The following is a 23,106-nucleotide window of genomic DNA, read 5'->3' as shown; positions in this document are numbered from 1 at the left end:
GCCTTTTGTTAACTAACTTGGAGCCAAATAGACGAGGACCCAGTCAGGCACCTACATTTTGTTTTTTTAACATCTTTATTGGAGTATAATTGCTTCACAATGGTGTCTTAGTTTATCCTGTATAACAAAGTGAGTCAGCTGTACATATACATATATCCCCATATCTCCTCCCTCTTGCATCTCCCTCTCACCCCCACCCCATCACACCCCTCTAGGTGGTTACAAAGGACCGAGCTGATCTCCCTGTGCTATGAGGCTGCTTCCCACTAGCTAGCTATTTTACATTTGGTAGTGTATATATGTCCATGCCACTCTCTCACTTCATCCCAGCTTACCCTTCGGGCACCTACATTTAATCCGAGGAGCCTTGCTGCACCCTCAGCCCTCACCATGTAGATGGATGCTGACTTCATTTAGGGACAGTAATTTACCATCACAGTTGTTTTCCTAATACCCAGGACACCATTTTCAGAGCAGAACATAATGTCTCATCCGATAGTAACCTTATTTACTTGTATGTAGCAGCCAGTCCTTTTGCTAGCAAATGCATCTTTCTCACCTTCCCCTAAAATTCGGTCCTTAGACACTCAGGACATAATAGTAAGCCAGCATCTTTTTTTCAAAGTTGTCGCAGTTATTCACAAAGCATATTCTTCCTGTTATAGAAGCTGGTGGCTTTGGTCAGAGTACAGCTCATGCTTGTCAAAAAACAGCCATGTCTTAATAAGCACTGAACTCACAATGCAACTTCCAAAGACTAGACATTCATTCGTTCACTCGTTTGCCGCCTGCTGTGTTACGAGGAGGCGGATGCTTGCCATGCGTGCCCTCCTAGAGCCTGCAGACGGGCAGGGAGATGGACCCATCCACAGGCCGCTGCAGGTGGTGGGAGGCACGTGATGCAGGAGGCATTCGGGAACCTGGGGATTGTAGGCAGGTGTGCAACCAGCCGCGGAGCAGGACCAAGGCAGCCTCCATTCGAAGCTACAGCCTGAGGGATGAACAGGAGTGAGGCAGCCGAGGGAGGTTACTGGGGGGTCAGAGTGGCTGACACACAGACATGTGAAGATGAAGACAGTAAGTGGAGAGAAATAAGCTGTGGGTAGGTCAGATTATCAGGGGCCTTAGAACCACGTTTATGATTTTAGAAGTGGCTGCACTTGCTTTCCAGAAGCCCACTCAGCTTGTGGGCTGCAGGACAGATGGGGTCTAAGCAGGACCATAGGCGAAGGGACCAGTTAGGTGGCTGCTCTGATGATCCAGGATGGAGATGATGGCTAGGACCAGGAAGGGATAAATTAAGATAGTTCAGAGGTGAAACTGGCACAGCTGGAAATCGATTGGTTGGCAGGAAGGTGGTGATGGGAAGGGAAGAGAGGAGGGCGCTGTGCCCAGGATTCTGGCCTCAGCAGGTTGGCGGGGGGGGCAACCCCAAAGGTAGAGGGTCTGAGGAGCTCTCAGCCGGGAGTGGAGATGGGCTCCGACTGTGGAGCTGTGGGTCTCGTGAGCTTGTGAAGCACACGCAGCCCGTCGGGAAGCCCTCGGGCAGCTGAGTGGACGGGTCTGGAGATGTGAGGAGACTTGAGGGTCATCGATACGCAGACGGTGTTGGGGCAGTGGAGGGATTGGAGCTGCCCGGAGAGAACGTGGCGGCGGGACAAGGACCCTGGGGGGCAGTCACACCTCAGAGATGGGTGGAGAGTCTGAGCCAGTAGGAGAGCGTGGGCCCGAGGACAGCCGCTTCAGAGCGGAAGTTCAGTAGACAGGATACACAGAGACGAGGCTGAACGCTGAAATCAGTGACCTCGACAGGTGGGGTCAGAGCCAAACACCAACAAGCTTAGGTTGAGGTGACAGCTTGGGGACGGTGCCTGCAGGATATTTGACTGCAGGGACAGTGATGCAAGGCCATGCGTAGAAACCCGTGGGGTGTGCGTGGTTCTTTTTCTAAGATTAGCAGACCCAAGCATGTTTGCATGCCCGTGGGCAGGATGCGGTGGGGATGGGAAGGTAGAGATGCAGGAAGAGGGGCCAAGAGGGAAGGCCAGGGCCCCTCAGGCTGCAGATGGGGAGGCGCTGGCCATTGGCGTGGGCCGTCACCTCCTCCACGTCACCGCAGGAAAGGGCATCTGGGGTGGGTGGCAGGAGGCTGAGAATCATTGCCTCGTGACTTTGTTCTCTCTGGAAAGCAAGCAGCTGGGTCGTCCGCCAGGAGTGAAAAGCCCTTGACAGAATTCTAGTTTGAGGAAAGTGTAAGGAGCATGAAACAGCCGCTGTAGGAAGGCAGAAATTCCGGGGCATGGGGGAGGGGGCAGTTCGCCAGATCCTCTGCCCAGCCCTGCATTCCTGCACCGCTGACGCCCCGTCATCAGGCAGCACGGGACGGCATCCCAAGGGGCTCCCGCAGACTTGGGATTTGCCAGGCTGATGGGATGGACCCCAATGGGACAGAGCTGAGGATACTGAGAAGTTGATGAGCTCTAGGGGACCTGGAAGTGGCTTGAAAAGTGAGAAAGAACAGAAGGGAATGCAAGGACAGGAGGAGGAGAATCAAAGGGAAGGGGCTGGAGGGCCCACCCCATTGCATTTCCCGTCACGAAGCCCCAGCTTGCTCCATGCCCTTTCCTGCCTACTGAGTAGAAAACGAACCTGAACTCACCCCCCCTTAAATGTCCCCTCATGGGACGACCGTAATGAGGGCAGGTCAGGGGGACAGACTTTAAGAGGTTTGAAGAGGCCTTGACAGTCTCAGAAAACACACACCGTTTTCTTTTCTTTTATCTGCGGGGTTGTGAGCAGCCCCTCCCCACAGGGGAGGCAGGAGGCGGTGCGTGTCCGTCCACAGGGAAGGGACTCCCACCCCCAGCCAGGCAGCTGCCCCCAAAGAAATGTTTTCTAGCCTTTAGTAACCGTTGTCAGGGGAAGGTGGGTAACACCGATAAAAATGCTCATTTATTCCGTGTTTCTGACTTTCTTTTAGGGGGGCTGAACTTTTCCAGGCCACAATTGTAAAGGCTGTAAAGGCAAGAATTGAGGAAGAGAAAAAGTCAATGGACCAGCTGAAGAGGCAGTAAGGATGCTTTCCTTTTATTGGGGGTTTGCCTGGTCCCATTCTGGCAGCTCTCAGCTCCCAGGGAGCCCCAAGCCCTGAGGAATCCATTTGTGGTAACTTTCACAACTGCCCAGGTGTTTGCTCTGGGTGTTGAGTGAAATGGAAATGGTCCAGAGGAGGAGAGCATGGGGTGGGGGGAAGGGGGCCTCCATGGGCGGTCCTAGTTCAGATGCTTACTCTGGAGCCTTGAGCAGGTCTGTTGAATTCTCTGAATTCCAGTTTCCATTTTTAAATTAGGACTCACAATTCTACCTGAGTATTGGTAAAGATTAAACAGTTAATGGATGAGACCGGGTCATTCTCAGTTATACTCACTTGAAGTCCATCGTATCTGTGGGTTAAGGGAACAAATACAGAGTTCTCACTTTGGAAGGATCTTTAGAGACAATGTAATCCAGTCTGTTTGGGAAGAAACTGATGACCCATGTAATAGACGACTTAAAATCCACAACTAACCAGAGACAGTACTAGAAATACACACCAAATTTCCCTGTATCCAGTTCAAGGCCTCCTTTCCCACCACACCATTCTGGAGAACTCAAGTAATGGACTGACTCCACCCAGGAGATCTGAGAATTATTTATTATTATTTTTTTTAATTAGCCCACTGAAAATAATTATTTTCTTAGAGTGAAATTTCTAGCAGTAAGTGGAACCTCTGAGGATTGCTAGTGCCTCACATGTTTGGGGCCAGGTTTAACAGCTGATGGCCATAGAATTCAAAACCTAGCCACTTCCTCTAAGAAACTGGAGATACTCTGTCAGCCCACCAGGAAAATTGCCTGAGTTTGCTAGGACTACTTCATTCCATCCTGACCTCATTTCCCAGCTTCTTTCCCTGTGCAAAAATATTTGCCAGTAAAAATTACAGCATCCCATTGCATGGTTATTTTCACAATCAAAGATATGAGTTATGTAAAACTATATATAATGAAAATACAGTATGGTATAACTATTACTGTTGTTGTTTCTAGCTATCTAAATCAGGTCTAGAGAAATAACAAATTTGAATACACATGTAGAATGTGTTCTGAATTTCCCATAAGTGAGACCTGTTACTATAATTCATGGCACTAGATTTTTCCATTTGTTTAAGAATACATCCTCTCAAATGAGAGGTCAGAATAAAAAAGAACGAAGGCAGTGATCATTGCAAAAGACAAACTGAAAATATTATTTAAGCTGCCCAAAGCAGAAATGTCACTTAAATCAGTTTAAAAACTTGGGCAATACATTCAGAATTTTAAGAAACTAAATTAATAAATGAAACCTTTCACGAGGGCAGATGTGGGAGAAAAAGCTCAGCATTGCAGTTTCTGAATCGACTTCCTGAATAAACAGACAAAAAGCTGCAATTCAGCATATTTCCAGATCCAATAAGAGATTAGATTTGACATGGAGAAGAGTCGTAGGGTCTGATAGAATACTCGAGAACATTTGAGGAGCAACTTGCTATTTACAAAACAGTTCTCACACACATACATCTTTTCACCTGACCTTCACAACAACTATGTGAGGCAGACAGTTAGTATCTAAAAAGATAAGAATGCAAAACCTGGGAGAATAAAGGATTTATATTTCATAATGTGCTGTGTTCAGAATGGCTTTGGTACAAGGTATAAGTGGACTTAAAGTATTTAGCATAATTACTATTGATCATATGATTGAGCTAGCATCTGTGTAGTGTAAAATAACATGGGTATAAAAAAAAAAACCAAGGAAACACATGTTGCTAATAAGTAACCATCCACAAGTCCCAAATGTTGACCACTTTGTCCATGATTTTAGCTGTTTGCATAAAAGTGTACAGGTAACTATGGGTGTGTTCTTGGCATTGCTGCTACTGTTTTGTTGTACAGGATGGATCGCATCAAGGCCAGGCAACAGAAATACAAAAAGGGTAAGGAGAGGATGCTGAGCTTGACTCAGGAGTCAGGGGAAGGCCAGGACATCCAAAAACTCTCTGAAGAGGATGATGAAAGTATGTTGAAACATTTCCTTCTTAGCCCAGAGTACCTTGATGTTGAGTAAAAGCATGATATTGGGTAGGGCTGTGAAATACTGCTACTTTTCATTCTGCCAGTTTTATCAATGTATCTTTTTAACTCAGCAAGTTTTATGTTCCCATTGTGAGTGGGATGTGTTTGTTTGTTTCATAAAGTACATATTTAATGAGTCTATGACTTTACAAGTATCCCCCAGTTCAGCAAGACGACTTTAATATAACCTCGCTTCTGTTTCATGGATGTGTGATTCTGAAGAAAATAGGATGAGTTTGCTTCATTTGTTCCTTTAGGGAAGATATTTAAGATATGCAGTCTACTGTTGCCTTTGATTTCTATAAATTTTATACAAAAATTAAGTATGTAGGTCTCTGAATAACAGTAGTTAAAATATCATTCAATTATGGTCTGTTCCAGTGAAACTTAAGATGAAATACATATTTATTATATCTAATTATAGATTTGTTATATCCTATTAAGTTTAAAAGTTCTTTTTAAAGATGTTTGCATGGTGGTTTTCTGTTTGAAGGGAATAGAGAAACTGCATGGTATTCTGCCAGTGCATAATATCTATTTATCAACAGTAAATTTGTATTTTTCCAACCATGCATTAAAATGATCACAAGAGAAATTTCTTGTTATTGGAATTATGCATTTTAACAAATTATTTGCCACTAAATTGTTCTATAATATTTGGGTGATGCTTCTTTTCTGTTAATTCCATGGAAAATTTACTGTGAGATGCATTTTTGACAGATAATCCCTTCTTTATTATATTTCTTCATATGCCCTCAATTACTAGAGAGAAAGTGAAAATGTGGCATTATGTTAATAGAATACTGAATATTTACCTTGTGAAATCGGCTGCTGATCCACGTAAACTTTTCAGATTCAGTAGAGTTTCTTTTCCTGACTTCTGATGTACTTTTGCAACTTGTCTAGATTTTGGCAATTGAGTTGTTAAAGCGTGGTTTTCAACGTTTGTTTTCTCACTTTCTAAGAATTAATATTTGGACATATTTTATTTTAGGAGAAGCAGACAAACAGAAAACCAAGGGCAAAAAAAAGCAGTGGTGGCGGCCTTGGGTTGATCATGCTTCCAGTAGGTTTTCTTGATCCTCTTACAATTTCATCGATTATAACCCTTATATCCTTGACCAGAATTCAGACGTCCCCATGACCTGTGTGTTCCATGCATGGTTTGACGCTTGTGACTTGATAGGGGGTCAGAGGGTAGGAAATGTGATCTCTGTGGGTCTCGGAGCCTGACAGACGGAATTGTCCAGAGCAATCAGCTGATTACCCTGTGGCTTACATGCTCCCAAGTACCACTTATAGGCTCAGAAAGGGAAAAGGGATGGATTACTGTGTTATCCAATTCTGAGGTCCAGAGTTCTGCTGAGCTGTATTTGTTTCATGGCTGAAAACCCTTCTTAAAAATGAGTTTCAGCTCTTCCTGGGACTCTGCTTTAAGGAGAATCGCTATATTTGGAGTGTCCGTGACCCTCTTTGTAAGGCACTTGATGTGAATGCCAACGAGCACCATGCCCTCCCCGCCCCCGCCCCATTCCCAGAGCTTTGATTCCATTTGCATGTAAAATTTCTGGGCAATTTATTAAACATAAAGATGAGGACACCTTAAAACACATTTACTTTCTCACCCTGCCTCCTTCCCAGTTTCAAAACAGCTCTAAAATACACTCTAAATTCAATGCCCAACATGTGGCTGGCCTCAGAGGCACCCGCAGCTCAGCCAGGACCAATTCAGAGCAAAGTCAGAAGATGGTTTTGGAAAAGCAGAGCTTCATAGCCACACAGAATTGGAGCATTTCCCCCACTGATCACAAGAAAAAAGAAAAAAAAAAAAAAAAGGATGAGGAATCGTGAAACTCAGTGGCTTTATCTGCTCCGCTGAGCAAAGGACACAGCCCTCACTATTGGCAATGGTATTCTAATGGAATGATCCATTTCAATCTGGCCCTCCTTGAATTTGTTAGAATATTGAATAATTATTAATTATCTTGCAAATTACTCATAATGTCTTCAGCCTTTTGTGTCTTATATTGTGTCTCGATTACTGTAGCTAATGTAATCATACAAGAATATCACCAAGGTCCGTAACATCAACAGGGTGATATTCAGAATCACTAGAAAATCACATAGATCAGAATCCTTTCCCTCACCTAATTCTTACTGTTATTTAGACCTGGTATTGGCCTTTCACCCAAGAAATAATTTCCTAAAATCAGCAAGCCAATTTGAGGAAGTGATATTCAAAATTTGCTCAGGATACCTGGATGTAATCAAATGTAATCCCAAATATTGAATTTTAGCATTATGGTATTAAAAAAATCCACGAGTTCTAAAGAATTTCATTTTATTTGCTGCTCAAGTCAAAAGACAAAGATTCAAGTTGAAATTCCGTGTGACTCTTATGGTCCACTGGCGTGTCGGTCATGCTAACAATCTCGTAGTGCAGATACTGTGTGCCCATTTCTATCAAGTCACAAGTAAACTGTGCCGATCTTTCTGTTTTAAAGGGCCCTTTGCTAGTTTAGAGAGACCTATCCATTTCAAAATGGTGACATACTGATGTTTGGTCCCTTCATCCGGGGGTACATTCCCACTGCAATCATTGTGGTTCTTTCCTTTGCTCATGTAAACATTGCATTTTGGAAGGAATTGGATATGGTCTTTGATCATCACCTTATGAGTTGGTTTTCCTTGAAAGAACTTCTTCTGAAGGTTATTGACTTTAGATTTTCTGATTCATTTCACCCTCATTATATCAGGTTCTTGAAGGCTGGTATTACACTACCTGTGCCTGTTACGGGACTTCCAGTGCAATAATGCTGGGATGTGTGCCACTCATAGTTTGGAATCAGAGTCTGACTGTGGCGTCAAAGTTTTTCTACAAAACATATTCCTTTTTACAAGCTGGTGAGGAAGGGAAAGGAATTGACAGGAGATTTATTTTGTAGACTGTGACGATTTCCAGAACTTGCCTGGAAGCACTTTTTTGAAAGCTCTTTTTCTGATCTCTTGAGTCATTGGGCTTTTAAATATTCCTTAGAGGTGCTAAGTGTAAGAATAAGTGTCTTTGGAGTGCCCTTGTGTAAACCCATTGACGACGTAATAATGCTGTTACGTTATTCATATTATCAGTAAGCATCTGAGATGCTTAACATGGTCTGTAGGGGACACCCTCTCAGTTCCATATCTATGTGCACACAAACCATTGCATCATTGCTGTTCAATGATACCTTCCATCCTCGTGTAGTGGGTCTCCTTGTCAATTCTGTACAGCCTAAGTCAGTGCCAAGTGCCATTTTATTGTCAAATATCTGAAATAAAGGTCCAAGTTCCTTTGGGATACAGGTGGTGGGATTTTAAAAGTCATTTTCACACTCAGCCGTCAGCATCAACATTCATGGTACATATATGGATCCAGGCTGGGGCAGGATAGCTATCAGAAACCAGAAACGTATATAGAAGAGCTTCTCTACTTATTATTAGCAGATAGAACTTCAGAAAATATTCTCTATTTCCTACTTTTATTTCAGTAACAATTTATAAAGGAATTGGAGACTTTTAAAATACTTCCTTGTTTTTTTGATGTGTTAACTGTACTTGTCACATACAAATTGGCAACATTTTTCAAATAATAAAAATCAGTGTTATGACTGTGATGAAAAATGTTTGGACTCAGTATCCACATGAGAAGAAGTTATTGAAGGTATGATTGAATACAATTGAAGCTATTGTTGATTTTAGAGCCTATAATGAGGGTAAAATGTTCAATATTGGAAATCTCGGTTTTTACCAAATGACCATGTGACGTCAAGTCCATGTGACTTTCCCTCAAATCTTTGAGCTTATCTGAAGCGTTACTTTCATGGTCGCCCTCACTGTCCAAGAGAATGCTGTGACTTTGATTTGTTCTTGCTTATTCTTACCTTATTTTGAATTGCGTTTATTTCCTCAGGCTTAGGCCCAGTCCTCTGGGCCTGGTTCTTTCTTGAAAATAAAAATAACAAATTACAGTGCTTCTGTTCAAGGATATAAGGCCCAGTTCATTCACACTGCATCTTCATGGTGGAGGCTTCAGATTTGTCTGAAATCTGGGCAAAATTATTCACTGTTGTGTTTAGTGATATTCAAGCAACTAATTTTCAACAAGCCAAGGTTCCCCATGACCTTACAACGGATAAGTCTAAAAGATAAATAAAGACATCACATGATGTCATCCAAAAGACACCTCAGCATTTGAAAACACAAATATAACTTGAAAATATGAATATGTTTTCCTGCAATGATGGTACAGTTCTTGTAGCATCAGAAATGCACATGCTGGGTCTCTTTTCTCTGATAAAGTAATGATCAAATTGATAAAGATTCCATTCTCAAACTTCTTTAACTCTCTGAACATTTCAGCTCTCTCTGCTCCCGTGCTTAAGACAGCAATATGTCCTGGTAGGGACAATGTCAGGCAAGGCAAGGACAGTCCGTACTGTTTGTGCTTTGGGTCTTATGGTTGGTACAATTCTCCTCAAATCTCAGTAAGTGACTGAGGGCTCCTGGTTGACCAGAAGCCTCACAGCGCTAAACTGTGTGGACCATGTCTGCCGGGCCTCCATCTGTCCCATTCTAGGTGTAGAAACAGCCAGAGTGTGGTGGTGGTGCTCTTTTTTTTTGATGTTACCTGCCCATTTGCTCCTCATGACAATGTGTGATTTTTTAAAAATCTCTTTCAAATGTCTTGCCATCTGTGTTACGGCCCTGCGTCTGCATAGTGTAAAGTGAAGGAGAAGGCTGGTGACACTGATTCTTGGTCCCGAATCATCCTGATTAACTTTGCACAGCAGTTTGGACCCATTCAGACAACAGCAAAGCCTCTGCTTCACTTTGGCATTGCCTAAAGGCCCCAAAGTGCTGAATTGTGACACGATAATAGTTTTCAGTCCTTTGGCCTTCTTGGTAACAAAAGCGGTTGCTGCAGAGTTGATCTGGTGCATCTGTGTAAAATTTGTTATGAAAAAGGAAGAAAACGCCAGATGAATGCAGCAGCGGCCAGGTCTCCTCGGAGGCCTGGACAAGGCCTGGTGCTCTGCAGACCACATAGCACCTCCTCATCTCCTGTTTCCTCCACCCCACCAAAGTCTCTTGCTGTGGTCCTTTGAAGAACAGTTTGTGTGTCTTTGGGGGCATTTCATTCATACACCCCCCGTTATCTCATATCTCTTCCAAGAAATAAGTAAATATTTTGTTTTGCTTAGTGGTCAGGAGTGGAGATTACTATTTGTTTGAAACGGACAGTGAAGAGGAGGAAGAGGAAGAATTAAAAAAGGAAGATGAAGAGCCTCCACGAAGGTCAGCTTTCCAGGTAATTTATGGGGATGAGGGAATCACGGTCTTCGCCAGTTGAAGAGTTTTTCTTTTTGACAGACCTTGATTGCAGGCCTAGATTTCTTCTGCCGTGTTCATATGTTGTAGCGCCCAGAAGCTTCTGATTTACATCTGAAATAGTGTGTCCCATCCTGCTGCTTGCTGTCAGCGTTGCCATCATTACTGCAAGAGTTCCTGCAAGAGCACTGGTCCAGCCAGGGCTTCGGTCATTTGCATCAAAAAAAAAAAAAAAAAAAAAATTCTGATGCTCTAACAAAGATAAGCCTTCCCTGGGTGAACTTGCTTTCGCTGGCATTGCTTTGGATTGTTTGAGTGGACTTCTAGTTCCATAGGTGAAATAGTTGACCATGAAAATAAAATCCCTGCTTTGTTGTGAAACTAAACGGTCATTTCAGTGTTACTTCAAATTTTGAAAATCAGTTCCGTTTGTATTGCTGAAGATTTTAGAATGTATTAAAATCATGAAAACCTCCAGCCCAGTTTCGACGTTCTCAGCTTAACTGCCTTTCTTTTTCAGAGCCTGCTGTGTCGTTGTCGGTGATATGACTCACCGGCCTAGTATCGTGTATCCAGTGAATGTATAGTGTCTGTTAGAGTTGTGGGTTTGTCAGTAGAGTTTCCTATGGGATGAAAACTTGGTATAGATTTCTGTTACAAAGGAGCGTATATAGGACTCTTCTTTCCCATTTGTTAGACTACAGGGCCCACGGAAGGACGTCCATCCAAGCTCATGATGTGTCCATGAGAAGGCCATTGTCAGCTTGCTGGCCAGGTCTTCCCAAGCTGGCAGGTTACCTCCACCCCTGTCTTCCCAATGGAACTGAAGAACTAAATTATTCACCGGGACACCTTGCTCTGATGCTTTGTCACCGGCCCCATTGCCTCCTGTGTGTGTTTCTTGATGACAGTGTCCGTGTGCATGTGTGTAGCTGGCTCATCGAATACTAATGACTTGACTTGTTAATTTTTATTCCAACGAGTTTTCTTCTAACCGTCACTCATCATGCAGCAGAGGAGAGAACATGACCATCTTCACCATTTTTGCAGATTACATGAACGATAGGCTATCTTCTTTATTCCTAACCTGCAAGCAGGGTACATTTTATTCCACATTCAGTGATGAGCACGTTTTAACCTAGTCGATGTAATTGTAGAGACAAACTCATACCGATGTCATATATTAAATGATCAGTTTTTGGTTTTTTCTACTAATTACTCTTGCTTTGTCCTTCTTTGTAGAGAGCTATTGGGAAGTTTGCGTCAGCCATTTTAGCCTTGCCAAAGTCTGTCATTAAACTTCCCAAAACTATTCTTCAGTATTTAATCAGAGCTGCAAAGGTATTTGATGTTTTACTGACGTGTGGTGTGTGGCCCTCCGCTCTGTAGACCTTTAGACGAGCAGATCCCGTTGCTCCACATCTGTGTTTTCCCTGTTCTATACATCGTATGATGAAGGAATTAGAAGAATTTAAAACATTAGGCAAACTTTTCCAAAAACTGTTCTGAGAAGACAAATTTCTTATGATGTGTTTTTCGGTGGACATTAGAGCCGATTAAAAAAAATAGAAAGAGAAAATGCAGATACAGGTCTAATTTCTGCCCTTCTTGTAGTTTCGCCTCAGTCACACCTCGTGTTAAAAGGTCACATCGGGTTGCATGCATCAGATATGATGTGTCAAAGTATGATCATTTTTCTCAGAAAGCTGGTAACATTCGGAATCAGTAATAAAAGACTCATTTTGCTCCATCTCCCTTTTGGCTCCCTTTTAAGCCTCCATCTCTCTAAATTGGACTCTTCTGGCATCTTCTGCCCTGTGTTCAGCATCTCTCTTCACTGGGCTGAGCTGCCGTGGATGGTCCACACAGCCTCCACACTCCATGTTGTCAGGGCTGCTGCTGAATAAACTGTTACAGTTATTTGTTAATTCACCCAGTGCACAACAGAGAGTATCCAGCTACCTATGCTGTGGTCACTAAGGTACTGGAAATCATAAATAATGAATCGCTATTCTTGTACTTTATAGAAAGCCATTTCTCCTGCCTTAATCTGGAGTAAGCACTTGAACTAATAAAATGTTCCTCCAGGGTTTAGATAGCGAGGGAGACCTTTGCTTCTCACCTTTCACCTGGGGGTCTTATTTAAGTGCAGATTATTTAGATTCAGCAGGTCCAGTGGGACCTGAAATCCTATGTTTTTCTCAAGATCCCAGGTGAACTGTAAATGCTGGTTTGCCTTGAGTAGCAGGGTCTAGACCTCTGGGCTCCTTCCCTTTTTAAAATGCCAGGATTCTGACTTTTAGTTTAATATTCCCTGTTGCCACTTCCCTGGGTTTCTTTTCCTCTCCCCTTTTATGATAGCACTATGAGTCTCTCCATTCATATTTAAGAATTTATATGAAAGACTACAATGTGATTATCCCCCATATTACTGTAAAAAAAACATATTTGTTACTGGCAACAAAAAAAAAGGTCTGGATCACAACTGAATTAAAGAACATTTTAGAAAACAACCAATTTCAGTTAAAGATCTACACTTCTATAAAGTTCTCTCCTGTTTCAGAAATTAAATGTATTTTGCATAAGAAGTTTTCAGTCAAAGGAATCCCATTTCCCTAACATTTACAGTGAAATCACTTAGGGTAGAGTCTGAGATGAAGTTGGGCTAGTGGCAGTAGCAGTTGGAGAAGCCGGACGTCATTTATGCATATTTTCATGTGTTTTTCTACTTAGGCTTAGTGTGCATGTGTCTGTTCTCCAGAGACACCATGACACTGGGTGATAGTTACCTCTGTGACTTCAGAATTGAGATGTTTCAGAACAAAACTTAACTCAGTGTCTCAACTCTGTAAGAATTGGGATGTTTCCTCTTCCTCCTTCATTATCAACTTTTTCCTGAAACAGTTGGCCTGATCCTCTGTCCGATGTTCCTGGAACTGTAAAATATTTGTATTTCCAAACATCGACATAGAGATCATTTACCTACAAATGAGGACTTGTCATAATAGTCTCTCTGTCCCTCCTTTCCCCTTATTTGCATGATACAAACTCTCATCTCAGTGAGAAAGCACCAACAGGATCAATCATTTAAGGACCACACATAGCACCAGGAATGCCTTTCCAATAAGGCAACATCTGAGTGGCCCGAGCCCTTTCTACCAGACTCCTTCAGTTCTGTCCTGAACCCACCCTGCTCTCTCCTTCCCACCCTCCCTCCCAGAGGCTTCATTTTTCTTCAGAGCAAAAGACTTGTGCACCTAATACATTCACACATCCTGAATCACTTTCTTATTTTCTACGTTGGCATTCTTGCATTATCTAAAACCAGTATCATAATACTTTTTTTTAAAGAAATGTCACCATATGTATCTGTTAAGCCTGAAAATTTCTCAAGTTTAGCAGTTCAGAATTTTTTTAAAAATCAATATTTTGCCGAAGCAAGTTTGCCTATTAACATCCTAAACCTCAGAGATACTCTTAGTAGAATTCCCAATTAAGACGCTCAGTAAACATCGACCGTAAATCCCTCTTTTTGGTGCTTCTCCTTCAAATTCCAATTCTTCTCACTTTCCAAAATATGTTTTTGGCATAAAATAGGATAATTTTTTGCCTCCTGGGTTTATTATTCAGAAACCGTACAGATCTTACATGTGTGTGAACTGCCCGTAAGATTCAGATTTCTACCTGTGAAGAAAAAGGAAATATTCTGTCTTAGTAACCCATGACCTTTACATTTCCATGTATGGAAAAATTGAATCCCTCTTTATTTTTACAATGCCAGTGGTTTGCTTACACTGTTTTTCAAAGATTTCAGAAATCTGAAAATAATATAGAATAAAATGTCAGTGTCTGGGTTTTCAAGCACCCCCAGGAAACATTCCTCTAACTTTATCTTCATAATAGAAAACCCAGCTTCCCTGAGACCAGGTGTGTGTGGGTGCGCGCAGAGCATGCTGCTCGGCTTCGAGGTTGTGGATGGCTGACTTTGCGTATCGGGGTTTTCTTTCTGTTCCTTCTGCATGACTTGGGATACTGTTGGTGGGCGGGCTGTTCACAATTGCTCTATTACGGTTATTGGTTGTACTGTATTATTGCAACTGTTTTTAGCTATTGAATAAAAATGACAAAAGGCAACCAGAAGCACCCCAGTTTTCCTTCTGTACCATTCATGGAATAACCCCTTAACCTTCATATCACATTATTTTTCCTCTCCAAATACTAATCAATCTACAAAGCCCTTTCTCAAGTTGCTGGTAATAGCTGTTATTTACAAGAGAGAGTATTGGGAATTCCCTGGTGGTCCAGTGGTTAGGGCTCCATGCTTCCACTGCAGGGGACACAGATTCGACCCCTGATTGGGGAACTAAGATCCTGCAAGCCAAGTGGCATGGCCAAAAAAAAAAAAAAAAAAAAAAAAAAAACCACACACAGAAAAAAGAGTATCAAACATGCAAAAGTATTTTCCCAAAGTTAATGAACAAAAGATGTTTTGGGTTTAACTCAAAGTTTATTTGTGCTGGGAGAAAACGAATGACACTTAGCCAGCCTTCCAGCTTGTTCCTAGCATGTATAATGCAATAGAATCAGGAACTAAGTATCACAAATGATGGTGGGATGTGAGGATGTGGGGGAAATGGTGGTTTGTAGACCCAAAGTATTTCATGATTGTCTGATACCGAACAAAATATATGCCTACAACATCTGTTTTCACATTTTATTTCATGATAATGGAAATAGCACAGGTCAGCTCAGTGTATTGAGGGATATGTGAAAGGAAAGTTTAGTTTGTGTTGAGAGAACAAAAAAATTCTGAAAGTCAGGAAGCTTGGTATTGGTTCCTTTTCTTTTAATTCAGCTTATTAAAAATCCAGAAAATAATGGTGCTTTCTCCCTTCAGTTTGTTTATCAAGCCTGGATTACTGACCCTAAAACAGCGCTCCGACAGAGGCGCAAAGAGAAAAAAAGATCTGCAAGAGAAGAACAGAAAAGAAGGAGAAAAGGATCTGGGGACGGTGAGTGATGAATGCAGCAGCACCCCTGCTTCTGTGACCTTGAACACAAATGAGGAACTGCAAAGGACAAGCTTGGGAGGAATGAAATTCTTGACTTCTAAAGAGTGCAAAGAGTTTTACTTACTCTTAATTACTTAGGTCTTGGAATAAAGTAAAACATGAATTTAAGTTAATGTGCATTTTATAAAGTGAGAAGAGAGAGAGAGAAGCAAAATAAACCTAAAGAAAGTAGAAGGAAAATAATAATTTTTAGTTGGATATTAAGTCATAGAAAAGAAATATAAGACAGAACCTGATTATTAAGTGAAAAGCTGTTCTTGGAAAAAACTAATGATAAAGATGACCCTATGGAAATTTGATCAAGAAAAAAAGGGAAAGCACAATTAAAGAATAGTCAGGAACCAAAATGGAACATAACCACCAGTGCCATATTCAACATTATACTGATTCATTTGAAAACATGATAGGAACACATCTCTAAGGGGGAAAAGAATTCCAAACGACAATAAAACACACCAAAAGCAAAGTTAAAGAGCAAGTGGGGCAATCAGGAAAACTATTTTCATTATATATCAGACTAAAGACTAGTGTTCCGGATATATTAAGAACTTCTAAAAATCAGTAAAAGAAAAATTCAACCCAATGAATGAACAGATGTGAAAAACAATTCAAGATCAGAAAATAGAAATGGCCAAAAGGAGCTCAATTTCACTAGTAGTACAAGAAACACAAACTAAATATTTTGACATACTGTTTTTTTAACCTATTGGATTGGCAAGAACCTAAACATTTGATAATATCACTGTTTGGAGCTAGTGGGAGCATACATATTTCTGGTGTTCTAAAGCAGCATATCCACTTTGAAGAGCAGGTGTCAGTATCCATGAAAATCTTAAATGTGTCTCCTACGAGAGATCTGTCCCACCTCCAGGTGTATGGCTTAACTTGAATCAATATTTGCACATGAGCACAAGCACATGTGTCTAAGAATATTCATCAAACATTATTTATAAATAACAAAAATTTGGAAACATCCTGAATGCCCACATAAAGAAGAGGAATCAAGTAAATTATGTTACCAATGTATTATGGCATACAATTTAGTAATTTAAAAAATGAGATGGGCTACTTTGAACTGACTTGGAGAACAATTCCTGACATATTGTTAAATGAAAAGCACTATGTTGCAAACTGGCATGTACATTATGAAACCATTTATGAAACAAAGGAAACCAAAGTGCCTCCAGACAATATTTTGCATTTTTAATGGTTACATATAGTCGTGTATAAATGCCAGAGGAAGATCAGGAAGAATACTTAGCAAGTTAATTACAGTGGTGACTTCTGGCAGAGGGGGGGAGAGACTGAGATTAAGGGGTAGGATTAAAGGGAACTTTAGGCTTGTTATATATTAGTTCTTTACAAAGAAAATGTATATATAGATTCTTTGTGAAATTAAAAATGTATTCAAAAAAGAAAAGAAAAGGAAAACGTAATTTCTAATGGAACTCTAATTGCAAAGCCGTTCTCCTTTTTGACCATTCTGGTCCCTGCTACCTCCTGGCAGCTTTTATTTTAGTTTAGTTTATTGGTTTAAAAAAGGCAAAATTAAGACACAGGCAATGTAGCAAGTCAAGCAATAAAGAAGTGGATGCACAGTCTGGCCTTGAAAGCTACCCTAAGGCACCAAATCTTTGCATTGGTTTGCTCTCTTCCACACCTTTCCTGTGATGTACAGCCAGTGTTTCCTTTGTTTCAAAAATGAGTCCATGCTGTCCAAATTCTCCTGTACGTTCATTAGCAATGTATCATGAACACTTCTCCAATTAAGTATTTATAAAACTATATCATCCTTTTTTAATAGCTGCAAAATATTCTATAATATGGATATGCATAATTTATCCAACTCTTCCATCACTAATGGACATAAGGTTTGCTTCCAGATTTTAAGAATGCTATCATAGGTATCCTTGTACAGAAGTTCACATGTAGTCGTGTGTGTGTGTATTTAAATGCATGGCAAAAAGTCAGGAAGAACACACACTTTCCACAAAATAGATGATCAAAAGTGGGATTTCTGGGTTAAAGTGGGTGCGTTTTTACTTTAATAAATATTTTCCCAAAAGGTTTTAGAAATTTACACTCCTATGTTTAAGGTGCAGGAGTGTCTATTCCTCTGTAGCCTTGTCCCATAGGCTATTATTACTCCTTTTATTGTGTGTCTTTCTCAAGGATGACAAACGGCTTTTATTTTCATTTGAATTTTCCTAACTAATGAGATTGAACATTTTTTATTTCATATTTTCTTGGTATTTTTTACTTTCAAATCTAAGATTTAAAATTTTTATCATGTTCTATATACTATCATTCTATTGGGCTGTTTGTCTTTATTAATTTAGGAAATATTTATATGTTAGGGATATTACTCTTATTTTGTGTTACAAGTATCTTTTTTCTAATCTAATGCTTATCTTTTGATTTAGTTTATGGTACATGTTTTCTAAGCAATGTTTAATTTTTTTGTGATGTCAAATAGGTCCGAATTTCTTTTTGCAATTTCTATGTTTTTATCTTGTTTAAGGAAGTCTTCCCCCCCCCCCAATTTTATGAAAATGTTTTCTTATATTTCCTCTTAATTTTATTTACCTTTTGAATTTTTTATTATTCTGTGAAGTAGAGATCTATTATGCTAAACCTGTTTGGTAATGTCTTCCTTTTTCCATTGAAGTTAAATGCTCCTTTTCTCAATATTAAGCTCCCATTTGTGGTATGGCTCTTAGGTATGTTTCTGGACTCTGTATTCTGATCCACTATCCTACTGTCTAGATCTGGGCCACTGTCATATATTTTTGAGTACAGTAGCTAGAGTTAGTTTTAATATTTAGTGTTGCAAACTTCCCTCACTGTGCCCTTTTTTTCAAAATTGTATTTGCTATTCTCAGACATTTGTTCTTCCAAAATTACTGGGTCAATTCTAAAAAATCTTTAGTCATCTTGTTAATATATCATTAGTCTGTATAATGAAGATTATTTCATGCGTAGATGCACCATCGTTTACCTACAAATCTAGGACAGCAATAGTTCAAAGATATTGGGACAGAAATAAATGTTTATTTCTTTAATAAATATTTATTCAGCACCTTCTTGATACAAGGGATCATCCCTTCTTCGTCGGCAGATGAAACAAGTAGCATCTGTCCTTCCAAAGTGCCAGCTGCCTTTGTGCTTTCTGTGCAATAACTCACTCGCCCCTCACTCCCTGCCCTACACTTGGGGATATGAGGTCCCAAAGAGTGAAGGAACCTGCCCTGGTCACAGCCAGCCAGTGAGTGGTGGGTCTGGAATTCATAGCAGGTGTCCTGGCTCCAGACCCCTCCACCTTAACCAGTAGGGAACACAAATATAGGGGAAAAAATCCCTGTTGACATAGAAACTGCAAGGTTTCATTTAAAAATTAAGCATACAAAGAATAGTGTGGGACCAGAGGACAAAAGGTGACTTATGACCCAGAGTGCAAAGGAATACAGTACTTCGTGCAAAAGATAGCTTTTGACCAGAGGCCAGCAGAAAAAAGCAAGTTCGTGTATGAAAACTAAAGAGTAGGTCAGCTTAGCTAGTAAAGACGGGATGTGAAACAGAGCATCAGAAAAGAGCACAGTAGAAAATAAGTTTGGGAAGATTAACTGGAGTCAGGTTGTGAATCGTCTTTGATATAGTTACCAGATAAAATACATGAACCCCGGTTCTAATTGAATTTTTTAGAAAAACAACAAATAATCTTTAAGCTTCAGTATAATTTGGACATATTGCATGGGATTTACTTACACTAAAAAATAATGTGTTATTTATCTTAAATTCAAATTTAACCGGGTGTCCTATAGTCTCATTTGCTAGATCTGACAACCTCAGCCTTAAAAGAAGAGGCTAAGAAATAAAATGAAACTCTGTGATGTCATTTTAAGGGTGACCCACTAAAATTTATAACATTACCCCAAGGTGTTCAAAATTACAACTTCACAGTGTGTGTTCACAGGAGTCAGCACACTTTTTCTGTAAAGGGTGGGATGGTAAATATTGTAAGCTTTGCAGGCTGTAAACTCCTGCTGCAACTCAACCCTGCCATCCTGGGATGAGAGCAGCCTTGGACGGTATGTCCACAAATGGGTGTAGCTGTGTTCCAGTAAAATTTGAATTTCATGTAATTTTCATATGCACAAAATATTATAGTTCTTCAGATTTTTTTCAACTATTAAAAATAGTTGAACTCACAGGCCATTTAACAACAGGAAGCGGGAAAGATTTGGCCAGAGGACTGTGGTTTACCCACCCCCAGTTCCATGATTCTCCTTCTGGAGTGGAGTGAAGGGAATCTGAAAGCTCAGAATTCTCATGACTTTTCCCCAGGAGCTCTTCAAATCGGCAGAATGTCCTAGATTTCATTATAAAATTCCTTTGAATCCAGAAGAGTAGCGTTGGCATTAATTTACCCTAAAAGGATGTAACCCGTGTTTCTCGAACAGTCTTGGCAGGTCCTGTGGAGTGGGAGGACAGGGAGGATGAACCAATCAAGAAGAAGTCTGATGGACCAGGTAACAAAATAAAGGCTCCCATCGGCGGGGAGGGAGATTGGAACTTGTTTCTTGCCCAGATAGTACGTAATGGAAGGCTGCCTGAAAACAATGAATTAAATCCTGTTGCTGGACTGTGACTTAATAATCAGTGTCCCTTGGAATCTCATCTCTAGTGAAATTTCAAAGGGACTCCAAAGAGTAGACCTGACCTTTACACTGTGGGATGAAATGTTGGATTAGAGTCGGCTTGTAAATTCCTTTATCCAAGTACCTATGAAAGGGAGTTCGGAGAGCAACTTGTAAATGTCCCAGTGAAGCCATCAGAGTAGAGGCACAAAAAATATTGGCAATTAATTTAAAGTACACGGAGAAGGAGTGAAGTGAGAAGTAAGTAACTGCGGAACTGAGCGGGCCTCCAGGCTTGGGCCAACCTCCTTGTCTTAGGGAAGAAAACCAAACCCCACTGCGTTTGCTCAGGACTCTACACAGTGGGGGACAGAACCGGTGTCTTCTAACTCCTAGCCTGGTCACGGTGCTGTTTGGGCTTCACGGAGTCCACGATTGGGAGGAAGATTTCTCCATCAGGAAAAAAAGAGGCAAAACAAAAGCCTCCAAATGCAATGAACCCAGATGCCTCTTGGCTCCACCGACGCTGCTTCCTCTCTCACTCTCACGGGGCTGGCATTCCTGTAAGCATCACTTAGCAGCAGGCAAGGTTTTCAGGCTCTTTTGCTCTGGACACAAATACATCCAAGGATGCCATCTGCTGACACAAAATGAGGCTTCCTGAATGCTCTCCAAGCCCTTGGAGGCACAATCCTTGAACCTGGCCTCCACATCCAGGTAATCGGCCCATATGTCTGTGGGGCCACATTATTGCTGTGAAGCTTTATCACGCTTTGGATGGCACAGCTCCTTTGCCAGGCACTTTTCCATGAGCTTTACACGCATTGACTTGTTCAACCCCCTCAAAACCCTCTTCCCCATTTAACCGAGAAGAAACTGAGGCAGAGAAAAATTAGCCAACTTCTCCAAATCCACACAACCACTCAGGGGTAGAGTTGGGATTTGGATCCAGGGACTCAGAATCCAGAGTCTGTGCTCTTAACAACTATGCCCTCCGGCCTCTATGGTTAAAAAATAAACAAGAATAAGAATCCTAATTTCCCGTGTGAGTCTATGATCACCCCAGTGGGTAAAGTGCACGTTATGTTACACAGGGCTCCAACATAGTCAGGAACACCGTAAGCAAAACCATAAAATAATTAGGCTTATCTTCACAGCTTCTAACAAAATAATTGTGAATATATGAAAAAAAATAGGTCATCAAAAATATTAAGACGCTGCTAAAGTTTATCAAGTTTAGTCCTTCAGCCTCCAGGGGTTGAACCTGACCTTGATGTCTACACGAAGAGGCTGTAGGCAGTCAGTATCTGCCAGGTGGGGCTCTCTTGGCCAGTTCCTCTGGGCCTGTTTGACCCGGAGGCTCAAGGCCCCTTCTCACTACATGGTTCCCCCAGCTCCTCTTCCAGAGTCCCAGCTGGCAGCTCCAAGGTTCCTGTGACCTCAGTATGTAGCACCGTCTACCACTTCCTTGTGTCTCCCTGACCCACCTGGACCATGTGCGGAGCCCACACTCTAGCTAAGCTTCCCTTGGATGGTTTTCCTTTGAAAAGAGCAAAATTTCACCTGAGAGAAGTTCTGCCCTTCTCCTAGGCCACCCAAATGCACAAATAATATTTTTCCATGACAAAGTCAAACTCTGGTTCACGTTTCAGTCTTTAAAGTAGAGAGAGGACAGTGAGCTGGGGCGGGCCCTAAACCTGGGCTAGAGGTTGCAAGATTCTACCACTCCGGGGCTAAATCTCACCTGCCACCTGTTCTCCTGTGGCTTGTTAGCTAAGGATGACTTTTACCACGTTTCATGGCTGGAAAATAATCAAAAGAAGAAGAGTATTTAATGACATATGAAAATTATGGGATTCAAGTGTCAGTGTCTGTCATTAAAGTTTGGTAACCCAGGCTTGCCCATTGAAAAACAATCCACCCACTGTCTACAGCTGCTTTCACACCAGCACGGCCGAGATGGCCAGAGACAGCAAGGCTGCAAAGCTGGAAATGTGTACTGTACGGCCCCATCCAGAAAATGAACCCCCTCACAGAAAAGCTTATGTCAGGGAATTTTGTCTTTTTCTACCTGCTGTACTAGTGACCTTAAACTACAACCATTCCAAACTATCATCATTAATCATAAATTCATTACAATCTGACTATGACACTTGAATCTGATTTCCTTTTTCTGGTGAGGGGAAGAGTGAAAGATACAGGTTGTTTTTCTTATTGAGAGTGTTGGTGGTGGTGCTTTGATTTTTTTTTTTTTAAATGATAAGGCAATTCTTAATTCATTGTCCTGTTCACTAAGTATTCCCTTTATTGCAGTCAGTGTTTGAAATAGCTAATAAAACTAATTTTTTTTAAAGCCGAAGTAAAAAAATGTACACGTGCATGGTGATTTGGTGATGTGTCTTGAAGCGTTCCTTGTATACCAGTTGAAAAAGCACTGATTTACAGGAAGCAGTGAGTAAGACAGACAGTTAATACGGGATCTTCCCTCTTTTATTTTGATTCTGACCTAAAATAAGTTATGTTACAGCCGTGACCCAGAGCTCACATTGAATTCCAGGGGTGCCGGAGAGGCATGACATCAGGGGACACGGGGGGAACCCGAGCGGAGCTTGTCACACGCGGCCTCCCGGGCGGGTCCCCAGTCACAGCTGAGATGAGGAAGGCAACCCAGGGTCATCGGAAATCTCGGGGCTCCTGTGGTTTGGAGAGGACTGACCACCCCCAACCCCCGGGGAAATTTTTGTAGTTAGCACAGCTCGATGTCATTAAATACATATGGACAAGATAAGTCAGTGGTTTAGATAGACTCTTAGTGTGTGGACTGAATTCCTACAAAATACCTTTAAGGTGGTTTAACTGCAATCCAGCTGCAGTTAGAA

General features: G+C 41.3%; 1 protein-coding gene across 1 annotated transcript in view; it reads left to right on the top strand.

Moving 5' to 3' along the window:
* The window catches only part of PIEZO2 (piezo type mechanosensitive ion channel component 2), a 345,308-nt gene that overhangs the window by 285,409 nt on the left and 36,793 nt on the right, over positions 1-23,106 (top strand). The window contains exons 29-34 of the mRNA XM_067014577.1: positions 2,981-3,070; positions 4,972-5,093; positions 6,146-6,217; positions 10,392-10,498; positions 15,416-15,530; positions 20,051-20,119. Of these exons, the coding sequence (XP_066870678.1) occupies positions 2,981-3,070; positions 4,972-5,093; positions 6,146-6,217; positions 10,392-10,498; positions 15,416-15,530; positions 20,051-20,119 (575 nt within the window). The remainder of the gene's footprint in view (positions 1-2,980; positions 3,071-4,971; positions 5,094-6,145; positions 6,218-10,391; positions 10,499-15,415; positions 15,531-20,050; positions 20,120-23,106) is intronic.

Source organism: Kogia breviceps, chromosome 15, assembly GCF_026419965.1.
Source record: "Kogia breviceps isolate mKogBre1 chromosome 15, mKogBre1 haplotype 1, whole genome shotgun sequence".
NCBI classification, from domain to species: Eukaryota; Metazoa; Chordata; class Mammalia; order Artiodactyla; family Physeteridae; genus Kogia; species Kogia breviceps.
This window is presented reverse-complemented; position numbering and strand designations above follow the sequence as displayed.